At 38.2% G+C, this 17415-nt stretch overlaps 3 protein-coding genes across 3 annotated transcripts; 2 read left to right on the top strand and 1 right to left on the bottom strand.

The window, feature by feature from the left end:
• Positions 1-463: 463 nt before the first annotated feature.
• LOC108012816 (uncharacterized) lies at positions 464-1549 on the top strand. Its single transcript, XM_017078259.4, has one exon. The coding sequence runs from the start codon at positions 734-736 to the stop codon at positions 1400-1402; it is 669 nt and encodes a 222-aa protein (XP_016933748.3). The 5' UTR covers positions 464-733; the 3' UTR covers positions 1403-1549.
• A 2265-nt stretch (positions 1550-3814) lies between these two features.
• LOC108008189 (transmembrane reductase CYB561D2) lies at positions 3815-5321 on the top strand. The gene is made up of 3 exons (XM_017071984.4): positions 3815-4331; positions 4396-4588; positions 4939-5321. Exons 1-3 carry the CDS (start codon positions 4026-4028, stop codon positions 5247-5249), a joined length of 810 nt encoding a protein of 269 aa, XP_016927473.3. The 5' UTR covers positions 3815-4025; the 3' UTR covers positions 5250-5321.
• A 620-nt stretch (positions 5322-5941) lies between these two features.
• spi (spitz) lies at positions 5942-11121 on the bottom strand. The gene is made up of 3 exons (XM_036816178.3): positions 11105-11121; positions 10184-10378; positions 5942-7271 (listed from the first exon to the last, which is right to left on the bottom strand). Exon 3 carries the CDS (start codon positions 7038-7040, stop codon positions 6339-6341), a length of 702 nt encoding a protein of 233 aa, XP_036672073.2. The 5' UTR covers positions 7041-7271; positions 10184-10378; positions 11105-11121; the 3' UTR covers positions 5942-6338.
• Between the last annotated feature and the right edge of the window lie 6294 nt (positions 11122-17415).

The raw sequence follows: 17415 nt of genomic DNA, 5'->3' as shown, positions 1-17415 counted from the left end.
GTGACTTGCGATCAGACAGGAATACATGAGTATTATGTATATTATCAATAAGTGGGCCAGTACTTGAGTAACTAGAGTATAATTAACATTAATAACCCCTCTAAATTTAGTACCCGGACTCATGTCCGTTTCTGGGAATGGTTAACGTGAGTGCGAGCGCATATACAAGAACCCCTGAATGGTAATCCTTTTTCACTTTTACTTCAAAAACCCCTTGACATCATCGAGCGAATGAATGGATGTCGATAAGGCTGATTAGATCGCTTGGCTAAAGATACTGCGAACGTGAACGTGCAACGGCCCACTCAATAATATTGTATAATCCTTTGAGTCAAATGCATTAGAATGAGGTACCCAAAATGTTTTGCTGATAACCCGATAGCAAACAAATAGTCTGCCAGTCTAGTGAGAGTGACAAAGCCACTCCGAAGACAATAAAAACCTCAGTCGCATATGGTTCGTTGTAATAGCTAATACACAAGCGTTAATATACAGGAAACACTGAAAGAATTGTCCTTGTGAAGGACATCAAAAAAATTGAAAATTAAATAATTATAAGAAATTACAGCTCCTTAAAAAGGATATTTTTAATTTTTAAAGTAACTGTTTGAAAAACCTACAATAACAATTATTTAAGAAACTAAATATTACAGTTTTTGGTGAAATTTCGATTTCAATTATTAAAGAAATTAACATTACAATTTTTGTGAAATAAGTTGGAAAGAGTGCCACCATGAGTGATGAAAAATCCAAGCCCACCTCTGTGCTGCAGCACATTGAATCGGCGTTATATGTGATCAACCAGCTGTGCATAGGATTTGTGACCATTTGGGTTAGTTGGACCTGTTTGCGCCAGGGTCTTTCGGGAATTCGTATCCATGCCTGGCTGGTGACCTTTGGATTTGTCTTCCTGATGGCCGAGGGCATGATGTGCTTCTACGATGGCAGTTGGCTAACACTCCGATATTCTCGGAAATACAAGACTGCCTTCCATGTGGTTCTTCAGATCCTAGGAGGCGGCATGGGAGTGGCCGGCTGTCTGATCCAGTTAATACGTGATGATTGGTCCATTAGTGTTACATTACATGCCCGCTTGGGTTTTGCTGCTTTTGTCCTGTGCCTGATCTCATTACTGAGCGGTTTGGCCGCCTTCCTGGCGAGATCCCTCAGCCGAACCATCTCGCCGCTGGTCAACAAGACCTTCCATGTGGTTCTCAGCTTTGCCGCATTCGTAATCGCCATGATGGCTCAGTTTTATGGATACACGCAAACTGGAATTTTCAGGGGCCAAGGAGAGGACTTCGTCATCCTCATGCAGGTCGTCACTATGGTCCTAATGGTCATAACCAGCATTGGAGCTATGAAATCGCTCTACCAGAAATTCGGCAGCTTGGCAAGTTAAGAACGGCTGTCGTGAATCCTACATCCTGTACATACTGTATACTAATTTAAAATAGACAATTTATATATTTATGGCTTAAACTAATGTTAATCTATAAACATTTTATACCAAACATGTGTTTCATAACTTTAGTTGGTAGAACTATTATTAAGAAAAATTATAATTCCTTAAAAAGGATATTTTTAATTTTAAATGTAAATGTTCGGAAAACGTACAACAACAATTATTTAAGAAATTAAATATTACAGTTTTTGTGAAATTACGATTGCAATTACTTAAGAAATAAAAAATACAATTTTGATGAAATGAAATGACTACGAAAATACTACAATCTACATAAATAAAGTCCTATTAGTTTAAGAACTTTAAGAATAAATAAATCTAAAATGTATACCATATTTTCAGTGAAATAATTTAAGGGTATATAATAATTAATAATAACAAAAAAAAAATTACCAAATCGCTGGTTAAGAAAGGATTTAACTTGAAAATCCAATTCCTGGATAGCCCCTGGGTGGCTAAATATGTTTATTTATGGGCTGATACAATGGGAAAGTACAATCACTTGTTATTTGTAAAAATATTTGAGTTTCTCAGGGTTCAATTTGATTAAAAGTGTTTAGTTGCACATGTGACTCCAAAAGAAAAAGATAAAACATGAAGAAAAATGCCTTTTAGGTATGCAACGCATTTTAGAACAAAGTGCCTAGAGTAATACTACGCTTGGTTTTGAGCTTTTATGGATAAAAACTTTAACTGAATATATACTTTATAGGGTTGTGGATGTCTCCTTTACTGCGCTTTAAACATCTGACCAAAATTTCAATACCCTTTGCAACGGTATACGAATTCCATGCACAATTCAAACACTAGAACCTCCATAGCAACAGCTATATTTAAAGCATTTCCAGTCGCACGTGTGGAAATATAAGGTTTTTTAGTCAGAAAGTCACACTTTAAGTTCAATAATCCGGGTGCCCATGAACCAAATAAACAAAAACTACACTACATCCGAATGTTTCTCATTTGCATGTACTGAAGAGCCTTATCCCAAATATGCCAATAATCTTAGGAACCCGATTTAGGATGCTGTATGAACAAATTCAGAATCAGTCCAAGTCAAACCCTAGCCATCGTAGGTTTTAAAATATCTACTTACATTTTGTATGCGTTTATTGCTCTACATCTTAGTGGATCCCCTGCGTACTCTCACAGTACTTTTTTGGGCTTCCTTAAACAGCACCTCATGCGAAACCCAAAATAAATTGGACTTTAATCCATACCGCCAAAAGTCGAACAGATTGGCTCCAGGTGTTTTTACATGGACCACAATATCAAGAAAGAAAAATGCCGAAAAATGTCGCGGTATGGGAGGACAGTTTGTATTCTTTAAAGGCGAAATTGAACATCGCGCTTTTAAGTGAAAGATCTATGATAATACCTTCTTCAAGATGACCCCGAAATTAAACATTACTACTGCCTTTCAATGAAGACTACCGGATTTTATTTTAAAATTTGTAATGAACTTTCCTATTTTATTTGCCAAGGTGATAATGTTTAGTAGAAGCAAGAACATATTCGTTTTGCGGTAAAAGTATAAATTTAATAGAAGTTTTCCATAAAATAATTTTAATTTTGCAAAATAAATTGGATAAATTGTTTAACATCTCAACACTTAAATGAAAATGTTAAACACCAATTTGTATAAATAACCTTTTTAAAACCAATAAAATTTAAAATGTACAGTTTTTATATTACTTGTAATATTGAACATGTACTATGCGTGTATTATAATTATTGTAATATGTTTACTATTTTTGCTTTTAGCTATTTTAGCTTTCGCATGCACCTCTAACAAAAAAAAATGTTCTGATATACAATTTTGTAGCGGAAACCAATAAAACATTCGTCTGAGTAACTACACTTTAATTTTATTTTTGGCGCTTTTATTACACAGTCATTTTAATATAATTTAAGTGAATGTGTAAATATTTTTCGTCACAAAACTTGGTAGATTTATCTATCATACATATGTAAAATTGCAATCTTTCTTAACAACCATTAATTTGAATATAAAGTTCAATATTGTGCATTAATTTTATTAAAGCTATACTGCCAGCACTGGTGCATCCAGAAATTAGGTTCGTTTAGTGTTGATAAATGCAAATTGATCGACAGAAATAATTGCGCGCTATCGAAAATTTAAAAAAGGGCACACGACTGAAGGTCTATATTTGCGGTTTTGCCTGCACTTTAATAGCTTCCCGAAGAGAAAACCGATATGAATAGGAATAAAAACAAGATTGTGGTCAAGTTTAGAGTAATCGTGGAAATGACGGTGCAGAAAAGGCTTCGGCAGTTACTCATAAACCGTCGAGCAAATGGTTTGACTAACAAAGTTCAACAGGCGTATCGGTCGAACATTAAACATTTAATAGCTATATCGTATTTGGTGCACACGTCTGGTTTTTCCCAATAATAAAAAATTAGCGGTAATTTGTCTGTGAAAAGTGGCAGGCAGTATTATCAGTCGACAATTGTATAAATGTTAACACGAAAATAACATTATTTCAACGCACTGATAAAGACTAGCGGGCGTAGAAACTGGAAAACGGAAACTACTATGTCCGAGAATCAGCAGCCTGTGGTTAGTAGCGCCCAGCCAGTCGTCGACTACGGCAGTACGATCCGCACGGAATCGCAGCGCCGACCCACATTTATTCCGTTCGAATCTCCGCGACGCTATTCGAAAATGGGACACAGTTCGCTATCCGGCCACGAGGGTCAGGATCGCTTGCAGCGATTGGAATACTTTCTGAATGTTCTAAATCAGATGTGCATTGGATTTATCACCATCTATATGACCTACATAACCACGCGAACTGGATTATCTGGTACCAGTCTGCATGCCTGGCTGGTGACCATTGGGGTAAATAGTTTTGTGATGTTATAACGTCCTTAACGGATACACTAATTGCCGTTCCATTTCACAGTTCTCCTTCTTTATGGCCGAGGGAGTTATGATCCATTACGGTGGTAATGTCTTGACAAACGGATATAAACGCCAAACGAAGACCACAATACATTGGATAGTCCTGACATTAGGAGGCGGTTGTGGTGCAGCTGGAGCTCTTATCAAAATGATACAGAAGGGGTTTTTGTTTCAAACCACACATGGCAAGCTGGGTGAGTAAAAACAAATAGATGATGCATATTATACAGCAGAAGATGCTAGTTCCAGAGAAAGATTTTAAAAGTTTTGAACCTTTTGGATAAAAATGCTAAAGATTAGTTTTTACTTTCAAATATTACCTCTTTCCTTAATAACCATTGCAATATTATTATTGTGCAGAATAGGAGGTTTCTTTTTTTTTGCTTTTACTGGCAAAACGTGTCAACATACTCAGATTAATAATTAAAATAGTCACGAAACTATTGTTAGTAGTTATTATTGTAGTTACAACTCTACTCATATCGGCATTATTTATAAGAACACAATAAAAACACAGACTTATACATTCCTTATTAACCAACAGGATTGACCGCTTTCATACTATGCATTCTGGCCATGACCTCCGGCGTGGCTGCACTTTTCTCCCCGCGTGTGAAGAAACTGATTACGCCCTTGCTGAACAAAACATTCCACAATTTCCTGGGATTCGCCTGCTTTGTAATCGCACTGGTAACCCAGTATTACGGCTACCAGACGGGATATTTCAAGAGCCGCAGTGAGACAGATTTCCAAATCCTGATGAAGTGCATCACCCTCACATCGTTGGTTCTGACGAGCTATGGTCCCTTGAAGGCACTCTATCAAAAGTGTAAAAGTATATCCCAGCAGTTTTAAGTAGGAGAAACAGACTTAGCTTTCGTATGTACATAAATATGTAAATAAATAAATTAATTTCTTATACTCCAATTCCTTTCCTTACTCTGACCTATCTAACAATTTTGGGAATAGAGAACTATTGGCTAATCTTATCGTTCAATGATTTTTGAGTACTTCTAATTTATGGATCCCATAAACATGAGTAAATACTTCAACAATGCATCATTAGTGAACTGGGAAATCCCGGTGTAGTAACTAGAGGTCAGACATTCAAACATACGTTGTCATCATCGGGAAATAAAAAAAAAAACCCCATTTGATTGACAGCAGATAAAGTTTGTCAAAGTTATAGATCGACTATTGAATACACTCCGTCATTGCTTATCTGCGTATATCTAAGTTTATTAAAAGGTGATGCGCCAAAATGGGTTTTTTTTAATAGATGTCTGTAAGCCAAATCTTGATTAAGATAATAATAGTACATTTTTTCCCAATGGCTCATGCCTTAGACAATTGCCTCATGACTTGTTAATTTTCTATATTTTGATAATCATTCGAAATCAGAAACTAGGCAAGGTGTTTTATCTGTTTAATTTCTGACACATGGAGGCCGCATAATTGATAGCGAGTGTCCTAAATAAGTTTAAACTAGTGAAACCCTCCAAAAGCAAAATCTCTATTTCCGGTAGTTCAATTAAATAAATCTTGGATTTGCATGGTGCGGTTTCTTATGTTTATTTAAAAAATCCATATCATTTTTTCTTAAATCTCTCTCGCAATAAATAATACTTGGCGCGTGTTTCGCGTTGTGTTTGTGATACGCATATCAGTTAGCAATAATAATAAATAGCTAGCGTAAGGTTTTAAAAAATTCATAGTCAATTGGGGTAATACAAGGCTGGCTGGCTTTTTTTAAACCAGTTTTCTGGGTGCAATCTTTCGGTAAAAGAAAGTGAAGATCTCTAGATAGGTTTGAGTGGACAGTTCGTTCTTGAGTATACATTTAGCATTCAGTAAATAGGTATTATCAACTATCGACTAAAGCCCAATGAAATTTGTGTTGGGCAAGGCATATTCGTTTTTTCGGCTCCCTGTATTTCACTCTCCTCACAGCTTAGTGCTGCGTCGAATGGCAAAGGACATCAACGCGTGCTCCAGCCGCATGTGATAGGGAAGCTTGCGCTCCAGTATGACCGGCTCATCTTCATCCGCACAGCACTGATTCCGGCAACACTCGCACTGCCCGTCATCATCGTATTCCTGCTGCAGTTCCTGCTTCAACTCGTAGGCCTTTTTGTTAGCCCGCTGTTCAAAGCGCAGATAGAAGGCCAGACAGACGAACAGCATAAAGACCAGGGCACACATGGCACCACTTGCAATGCTCGCCTTCTCCAACATTGGACGCGGCCTCCTGGGCAGGTAAGTACTGTCGATCTCCTTGTACTCGCACCGCTGTCCCATAAAGCCAATGGCGCACTCGCAGCTATAAAGCGGATCTTCGCCAACCTTGATCGCAAAGCAATGGGCATCGTTCAGGCAGTAAAAGGCATCATAGTTCTCCGGACATTTGTAAATGGGGAATGTAATATTCGGCCTGGGCGTGGTCGTCGTGGTGGGGCGCATTGTGGTGCTACTTGTCGCCTGGGTGGGCGGCAATGCTGTGCCGGACATCGATGATGAGACCGAGGAGCGAGGCTTGGGCACTGTACGGCTGGAGCAGGCCTCGATGTAAGTCAGATATGCCAGGCTACCGATCAACAGCAGGGCTGGGATGGCCATCCCATGTTGTCCACTCATTTTGGAATGCATTACAATTTTGTAGCTGTTGACTTTTGGATATCTACTCCTCTTGTTTTTGGTTTGCAACGTTTGGTTGTTTAAAAGCTTAAAAATGCTAAAACTAGTAACTATCACAATAATAAATTATAAATATTCGTTGTCCGCTGCAAGGGCGTCGTCAGATCTCTTTGGAATTCGTTTTCTCTACATATGTATGCTGCTGGTGGAACGTAAACGTTGAGTTAGAGTAGATGTGTGTATCTGTGAGAAAGATAAAACAGCATTAGAGGCAAGTAATATCTCAGTTCTATCTCAAGGGTATTAAACTCTAAAACTGTGTACTCAACAAAAAGGGGGGGGAAAATCAAACTGCATTAAATTATAAATATACATATAAAAGTATTATATAGAAAAATCTGTGTATTTATGAACCATTATGTTACAATCAGCAAATTTTACATGGATTTCCGAATTTCGTTTTTATTGTTATTTTGCACAACCAATTCACTTTTTGTTTTCAAATTCCGTTTATGTTGTTTCCCGTTGATTATCCTAGCTCATCAAAGCTGGCTGTGATATGCGTTGGGTATCCATATCACAACCACTTGATGAGGCTTAGATAATCAACATCGTTCGGATGAAGTATCGTTTTGGTAAATATTTATGAATGCGGGTTAGTAAGAATATAGCACCGGATGTGTGCAGTCAATTCAATAGAACCCTAGTTCACAGATGGACATCCAGTTGAGCCATTTTTCGGTGTGGTGGCATGCATCATTTCTCCTCCGTCCTCTCAAATTTTGATCTCCGTTTGTCGCCCCTTTTTATTCCGATTGCACTATAAATATAGATCTTAGGTGGACGACAACATGTTTTATGACAAATATGTTTTTGGGCGGATGAATTATGTGGCGGGGGAAGTATTATCATGATTGGATGTACGATACATTACGCTAAGCTCATCAAAGCTGGCTGTGATATGCCCGGGCAATGCGGAAATGCATTTCACAACCACTTTGAGAGCCCAGCATGAATGCGCCAATATAGCTTGCTTATTGATTGAGGTTTTAGGATATTTGACTGCGGGATTTAAGAATTTTCAATTTCGATTTTTATGCTCATGTGATGATATCATGATATTAGGTGGTCAAAAAAGTCCAGTGGTAGTTGTCGCTGCAAGCGCGTAGTTTTATTCGTCGCATCGGGTCATGCTTTACCTTTTTGGAAAGCTCTTTTCACGCGCTAGCACTTGTTTGATTGAATGATTGTTTCTTTTTAGTCGAAACATGGAAATAAAGGCCACAAGAGAGTCCTTTGAAAATTGGTTCTCCGAGTTATTTGCCAACAGGGAAGCGAGCTCCTATAAGAGGAGCATTATGAAGTCGAACAAAACGGCGCTTGTTTAACTTGATTCGCATTATTGTAATTTATTTTATGATCAATTGAAAATTGAATAAAAAATACCGCGGGACTTTTTGACAACCTAATATAAACAAAATTATGCACTTGTTTGAAACCGTTTTTCTTTCTTTTAGTAATAATTTCACACATTTTACTTTGTGTATAACTTAAATAATTTTCGTCTGTTTATTTTAATATTTGTACTTATTTATCAGATGATTTTTTTTTATAATTTCTTTTGTAATTTTTTGTCTTGAGCATCGCGTCGCTCCTCAAAGCTGGCTGTGATATGAATAGGCATAAAAAGGCAAACATTTCACAACCACTTTGAAGAATGACACAATTCTCCTGCTTCGATTCGATGAGAGAGCCGAGATTCATATTCGAATTGAGACTCGTCTTCTTTCTCGAGTCTTTTTTCAACGTTCTCACGGCCACGGGCTTTGAGTCTGGAGTCTTTTTTTTTGCAGCCACGGCACAATAAACAAATATGAAAAAATACGAAAATAAATGCGACAACGACTACAACAACACGATGATAATGATGATCATGACGACGATGAGATGATGATGATGAGGCTGGCGATAATACACAAATATGAATTGACATGAATGGCGACAGGGCGCGAGTGAATGGAGCAATTTTCGTACATTTCTATGCGATAATCATAAAAAATCAACAGGCATACCACACAACATCGAAGAACAACACAGAAATTTGGCGACACGGGCAAAAAGCAATGCACCCTAAATTATTATTATAAGAATGTAAACATCATTTTGGCGCCAGCCTTTGGCAATTTGACGCCAAATTTGTTTTTATTTTTCCAGAGTTCAAGTTCTGGTACTCGAATTGATAAGGAAATGCACACGAAAAAACAAAACGAAAGAGGATCAAATAAAGCAAGAGAAAAAAATTAACTTTGAAAATGTAATCCATTGCGAGATCATAAATAAAACTACAATTTTTAAAACCCTAAATGAGCATTTCAGATTGATATGTAGGGCAACGTCAAACGTGTTTTTAAAGATTTAAAAAATGTATCCAAAGATATATTTTTCACACTCCTTTTTTCAAGATAAAATTTTTTAAATTTTTTTCAAGGTTGAATAAATAAATTATACCTTCTACTCAAAAACACCAAATCTTAAAAAAAAAAGAAATGTTCACCAATACAAGTTACACCTTTAGTTTTTTTTTTTTTAGTTCAACATTCCGAGCGCCCACTGTGAAACAGCAAACGAACAGTTATTGGATGGGTGTGGGGACTTATTTATGTATGTATTAGAATGCTTTTACTGTTAAAAATTGCTGCACTCTCTTTCCTTCTCTTTCGTGCTCAATGTCCGCAGCGGGCAGCTTATTAAAATTTCCGTTATAAAAATTAAATCCGCCGCCGCTCTTATGTACACGAATACATGGAACATGTGTTTGTGTGCGAGAGGAAGTGGAAGTAAGGTAATGTGCGCAAAATTCAAGTTGAATAGCCATATAAAATGCTCTGAACTTGTGAGCGTGTAGGTCAAGATCAGTGGCGGTACTTTATAAAATGTTTTTTCTTTCCTTTCCTTTTTGTTCTTTTTTTTTTGCCAAAAGCAATTGAAGCGAGTTCGATGATCTTTTAGTGAATATAAATGATGGGGAAATGAGCCAACAAACACAATAACAACAGCAACATACAAGAACCACAATAATTACAGCAACAACAACAACGACAACAGTAAAATTCAACTACATTAGTGTGGGGACAACAAAAAGTGTGCATACATACATGACAACAACAACACCCGCTAATAAAAAATACTGTTGTGGCTGCTTCTTCTTCTGCGTCTTTTACAACTTCTTCGGCAAGCCAGTTGCTGTTGTTGCTGTAATTTTCATGTTGCCTTGCTCTCTTTCATTCTTGGGCGTCGCTGCACGAGTTCGTTGGCTCTTCTCGTTTCTGTATGTGTGTGTGTTTAGAAAACTGTAAGAAAAGCAGAGTGTGTGAAAAATATGGTTAAGTAAAACAACAAATTCCAATACAGGAACAACACAGCTCGCTCTCTTTTCTCAGCTTGCAATTTCAAAAAGAAAAAAAAAGAAGAATGTACCGGTTTTTATGTTTTTGCAAAAAAGCTCAAAAAACAAGTCCTACAAGTTTTATATTATGAGCGAGAGATGAGAGTGGCAGCAGGGAGAGCAAGAAGGCGTGAGCGCGAGAGGAGGGCACATTTAGCGGAGACAGCAACCATTTGAGGTGTGTTGCGTATACACTCCAGCTCTCGCTCTCTTCTTCTCTTTTCCGTCTCGCTCTTACTCCATGCCTTTCACGGGAATAAATTATGTATGTATGTACTAAAGGTGTGTGTGTGCGCGGGAATGTTGTGAGGAATTCTAAGAATTTTGCACAAGCGACAAACGAAACGGGGCGCGGACCATATTCAAAAACCAAACAAAAAAAAAAAAACGCTTCAAGAATATAGAAATAAAATACTTTATGCGACGCTATGCGAGAAGCGTTAATAGACAAAAACGAAATATATCACACCAACACAAGCACAGTCGAAGCAGAAAAGACGCAGAAGATGGGGAAAACGTGTAGGTGTTAAAAAACTTTTTTTTCATTTATAATAACCAAGCGGATTTAACCGCTATTCACTTAAACACCGAATAGTTAAGCTTTCCTTTCACAAAATTAACAACTGTTTACATTTAAATTTGAACAAGTTTTGTGCAAAAGACCGACGAAAATCGCCGCGCACATGAAGAGACACAACCACACCGCAAAAGATTCGAAAACCGAATGCCGAACAACAACAAAATTGGTTCTAAAGATGGACGTATTTTTGCTGCCAAAGAGCGGCAGAGCGGCTCTCTCTCTCTCTGGCTCTCTCTGACGAGAGAACGAGAGCATTGTCTCTCCACTAAAAATGCGGCATAATAACAACAATGCGGCGAGCGGTTTAGAGCTCATGTTGTATGTAGTTTCGTACCCGTTACTCGAGAAATGAATAGGGTATATTAAGTGTTCGAAAATTAATTCGTACCTCTGGTAGTTTTAATAAATTTTCTAATATCTATATTAATATTTACGCAGCAAAAATACTATTTATTAAGATTCTTTTTTAAGTGTTGGAAAATATTACATAATAAATTTTCTAATTTCTAAATTTATAATTACGCAGCAAATATACTTTTTATTAATATTCATTTTTGGTCTGTAAGAAAAAAAACATCTGAATTTTAAAAATCCTATACTTTTAATGTAATTAAAAAATATCAATAATAAATTACTTTTCGAACATTTTTTTTGAAAATATTTCTAAATGATCAAGGTCAAAGAACATTTTCACTGCATGCATTCCATTCAGAAAACTATCCCTGTCAAGAACTGGTATTTTAAAAGTAACCAAATTTATCCCTGTCGAGAACTGCAATTTTAAAAGTAAGCAAATTTCCTAAGAACTCCCGATAATAAAGGGTATCTCACATTCGCATCATTTCGTCAACATGTTTCTTGTTTTGTTTTTTGTTTGTTTTGGTGTTGCCAGAAGATTTCGCACGATGTAGGATCAACATGTTATTGACACGACGCCGCCGACGCCGCCAGTTTCAGTTTGGCGGAGCGAAAAGCACACAAACAAGAAGCGACGCAGAGCGGCGGTGCAAAAACCGCCGAGAGCGAGGGGACGGACGGGGGCGGGGTGCGGGCGCAAGGGCGGGGCAGGTAGCCGGCCAAACGGGACGAACAGGATGAAACCCAGACGAGTTCAAACCAACTGCAGATTTCATGGAACTGGCCGAAGGTTGAGGATGCGCAGGCGCGCAAGTAAACAACATTCCATTCCTCGGGAAATTTCTTTCTTGTCGCTCGAGAAGCGCGCCAAAAAAAGCCCCGCTAAAGTTGGTCGGCCGACGTCGTTGCCAGACCATTGCGAAATTTGATTTTGAGCAATTTAACGCCCCCTTAAAATCTCACACAGACTGCAGTGGGAAACAAAATTGAATTCTTTTTATAAAAATTTTTTCAATTTTTGTCAAAACATTGACAAAAAAACATTTTTCTAAACTAGTATGTTTAGGAATGTTAGTCTCTAATCTTTTAAAGATCATCGTAAAGACATAAACATAAATTTTATCAAATTTTGTATAAAAATATATTTGTATACAGGCAACAATTCCAAGAATCAGTTATCTTAATCGAGCGACCGAAATCCTGACAGCTTCGAACAGTTTTGCATAGAATTTTAATTTTTTTTACTAAGAAGTCACATATTTCCGTTCAGAATTCTTTCGTTGGAGATGAAGTGATTCGACTTATGGAAGTTCGACTGCATACATACATACATATGTATGCATATAGAAGCAGAACAACTATTCGTTTCCGGTGGGTAGTCGGTCCGTAATGTGGGACGCCGACACCATTCCAAAGCCAATTGACGTCACAAGCGACACAACAAACAGCAACAACCTGGCACAACGTTTTCTGGGTTACAACAGCTCACGGATGTCGGAATGCATCGAAAAACGAGAAAGAAACCAAGAGTCACCGAATGGCAGGTTGACTCAGGAGAGATTTGGTCAATCAATCGACTTGATTCCACACGACACAGTGGGACTCGAATGTCACAGGTCCAACTGTACAATACCCAGAAGATGATGATGATGACGACGATGATGGGGGATGGGCTCAGATCGGATGGGATGGGGCGAAATGTTAATGGATTGCCCTAGGACCTGCCCTCATTCCGTTTGCCATCTTTGTCGCTTCTCTGCTGCACTTGTGCATTCCCCCCATGAAGTTGTGTGCTTCTTTGCCACCACCTTCTTGCCCCTTTTTGCGGTGTTCTGTTCCTTTTGTTGATGTTACAATTGTTGCACTTGTTGTGTGCGGTTTAGGACATTGAACCACAGCCAACAGAAATGCAGAACTGCACGCAACTGAATGGCAAGTGTACAGCTGTGGTCAAAGAATTAGCAATGCATTATGTGGGGTTTCCCTAATTCAATATTCTGAAAGCTTTATTCAAGTAACATTTCCATTTCTGTAGTATATTTGCAAATTACAAAGTATCTCTTCTTTCTGAATTTAAAATAAACCTTAGGTCGGGATCTTACTAATAGCACACTTTAGAAATCATTAAACTATATCTTTGAATGGTTTTGTAAATAAATGTAATCACAGTACATATTTATCTTGTTTTTAACTTTAATTTTTTTAAATGAAAATATAATATCAGAAAGATAAACATTATAGACTTGCTATACCGAAATGCTGATGTCCTATATTACCACATTTTTGTTAATTTTTCTCAGTGCATTTTAGAGAATTGCTAGTATCTTGAACGCCAACGTTGTTCTATACATTTGTATGCTCATTTGGAAAAACGATTCCAAGGCAGTTTTACTAAAAATCGATAAACAACATTACTGTCATATGTATGTATTGTACATTGCACATCAGTTTGTAGGCATGTCTGGCTAAAATGATGACGATAAAAGGTCATGACGAAGAATTTTTCGCCAATTGCCTGGTGGGTCGCACAGTCTGGGTCGCGAGACGTCTGACTAGACAACATGCAAATAGTAACGGTAATCATTAGACACACACATTCGCGCATTCGCATTTTATTTGCATGTACACTCTCTCTTTTGCTCTCTCGCCTCGCCCGCTCTCTCTCTCTTCCTCACACCATTTTCTATGCTGAGTTGAGTTCGACGGCCTTCTTACGTAAAATCAACAACAACGCTCTGCGGTATTTCTCTTCTAATAAGCGGGCGCTTGGTAGCGGGGGGGATTGGGGGGATATGCACTCGGCGACAGTGTTGCCAGACATCAAACTCGTTTTCACTGTTTTGACTCCATACACACATGTGCATTCGAATGTGAGTGAGTGTCTTTGCAACTGTACAAGAACAATAAGTACATAAGTATGTATGAAACACGGGCAGCATAAAAGCAACAACAAACGGCGCAGACGCCAACCAAACCGCTCCCCCTCCCCCTTCACCCGCTCTTCCAATGTTTGTCTGTCTGTCTGGAACGTCTCTTTATGTATGCTTTAGGTGTATGTATGTATGCACGTGTATGTTTGTGAGCAATTTTTATTTTTCTGAATGTAAAGGAAGTGGCACGTACTGTACTACTCACCGCTGCCGCTACCGACAACAACAACAACAAGACCAGTGACAGCCGGATCAGGCTGGGAATTCGAAATTGGAAATGGAATGAGAGCGTGTTCCGATTCCGCGTCGTTCCCCGTTCCGCTTGTTGTTGTATCTATAACTCCTTGTAATATTTGCGTTACATCCACAAGCAGCTGCACTTTTTAACGCTCGAAAACTTGGCTTTAACACACTAGGTTCACGGATCTATTTCAGTTTCGTGGGGCCCACACTTACTCTAATTTAGCTGCTGCAAATTAACTATTTTCCTGCGTTTTAAAAGTCAGTAAAAAAAGGGAGATGCAAGATCTGCTCTCTGCTCTCCGAAAACGTGGGAATACTGAAAAATACCAAAACACCATCTCTTTGCGGTGATGTGGCAGCGGTCAGAGGCACAGTGGTTGCGAAAAGTGAAATGCAACGAAACTGAAATTCGTTGATGATCGTGGGCAGAAGATACGGAGCGAAGAGCGAAAGTAGACGGAAATCCGTTTGCGAGGGTGAACAAATGGGTTTTACAGTGCTTGTTCATAAAAGTGGACCAATGAATATCACATCTTCCGATTTGAGTGTTACAAATAATTTAAAAAAAACTATAACTATTAAAACTACTCAATTAAAATTGTGGTTTATTGTACAAGAAATTAAGAGTGTATTGCATATAACGATTGAAAGTTAGACCTAAATTTTAAAAAACCAAAATGCACCTAAATAAAACCATACATTCTTAAATAAATTTTGGTTTTTATTTTATGGTATTACGGTTTCGATATTGTACTTAACTTTGCCACATATTAAATTTTCATTTTTAGACCTTAACATGCCCCAAGGCAAGTTTTAAAATATAAATCTTCCGAATTCAAAAGCATTTTAAGATCAATCAGTAGAGATCGATCCATTGTGCAGCTTCTATGAGAAGAGCGGAATGAGCGGAGAAAAGAAGAGAGCCGGCGGGTTTGGGTCTCCGCTGTGCGGCAGACAGACAAGACGCCATGCGTTTGGAAGAGAATATTATAAACAGGAAATGGAATTTACCCACACGGATGCAGCGGCCGAGTGCGTCTGTATGAATTGGTGATGAGCCGACAAACGGACGCGGTGCTTAATTGACAAATGAGCACGGGAGAAAGGGAGAGAGCATAGCACATCGCCGAAAGAGCGAAAAAGAGCGGACGAGAACGCGCTTACAAAGTTGATTGAAATCAATAGTGTGCGAAAGCCCCCATAGACAAGTGTATCGGTGTGAGTGTGTGTGCTAAGACCGCTCGTGGAATGTGTGAAAAACGCGGCCAATGACGGCAATCAAACGACGGGAAGAGCAAGAATGTTGAACTCTGGAATGCGGCTGGAAATGGGAAGAAGTTTCTGTAAATAGAAATGGAAGTAAATGCTGGGGGAGAAGGAAGCGGGGTTGAGTCTTTTGCACCTGCCACGCCCAGCTGCCCCTGGAAACTATTAACATGTTGCACAATTGCAACGAGTCCAATGAATGTGCATACATATGTACATACATACATATCCTACGCAAACCGAGGTGCAATTGCAGATGGCGACGAATATAGCGTGTGTAGTTTTTTCTCGGAAATGAGCAATGAATGAAATTCGGTTGTTTTCAGCGTGTACTCACACATACACACATACACCCACACTCTTGCGATTTGGAGCAAGAGAGAAAGTCTGCACGACATGCGCTCTGTCGTTTGTGTATATACAATTTGTTTACTTTTTGCGCTACAATTGGCAAATAAACCAATAGCGCAATTTTTTAAAGCATTTCAGCGTACTAACCTACATTGATGGTCAGTCCACCACAAACGTTTAATTTTTCATGTTTAGCCTTATAAAATTAAACAATCAAAAAAATGTCGGCAAAAAAGGCAAGGCGCAACTGTATTGTGCGCCAGTGTGTGTGAAAAGGAGACGGCCATAGTAAAAAAAAAAAAACACATATACACACAGGAGAATTTACTGCTGCTTGCGGCGCCCACACACACATACACAAACACGCCTATTTAGTACAGCTACTGCGTAAATTAAATAAAATTAGTTTTCTGGAGCACAAAAAAATATGTTTCCTGTCTTCATTTCCCATTTAATTCACCGCAAGTACACAGTCACTAATTTTTTACTCACACACATACGCGCACATAATTTGGCAGCGCTTTTATGATTCATTTTGCAGACTTTTCAGTTTATCCTTGGAAACTTACTTTTGGGGTTTTTAGCTTCGTTCGTTGCACTTTTCTGGCCGGTTTTCATGCCATTTTCTTTCTGGAAAAATAAAAACGTACAAATCGCTATGTCGCGTCTTAAAATGGAAGTGTTGCCAGATCTCGTGGAAGAGCTGGAGATGACACTATCGCGTAAGAACGAACACTAGTGTTGTAAAGCGTCCGATCAATAACTATCGCATACTGTTAAATTTAAATTTTAACTATATTTACAGCTTTAACTTAAACAAAAATTGCATTGGTTACTACATTAAGAACCAGGCATTGCAAATAATCGTTATTAACTGTTTTCTTTTGTAATTATCTATTTTTAATCAAATCACCATGTCATATTGAAAAGAAAACTAGGATGGCCATTTTTTTTTTATCACACCGTAAAACTATAAAAACAAAAATAATAAACAGTATAAGTTTTATATAGAAAGGTGGTTTCTGCATTTACAAATTATATAAGTTTTGAGATCACAATCTGGTACCTCCAAATCCTCATTGTAAACCGCAACTAGTAACGAATGCAAGTTCTTAAACACTGCTAGATTTGGCTTGAAACTAGCTAGTCGGGCGTTGCCAACACAGCTTCCAGTCCACCCTTCCAGTGGGCGTTTGATGATCTGGCAACCTCACG

Source organism: Drosophila suzukii, chromosome 2L, assembly GCF_043229965.1.
Source record: "Drosophila suzukii chromosome 2L, CBGP_Dsuzu_IsoJpt1.0, whole genome shotgun sequence".
NCBI lineage: Eukaryota > Metazoa > Arthropoda > Insecta > Diptera > Drosophilidae > Drosophila > Drosophila suzukii.
The sequence above is the reverse complement of the archived record's forward strand: the minus strand, read 5'-3'. Positions and strand labels throughout refer to the sequence as shown.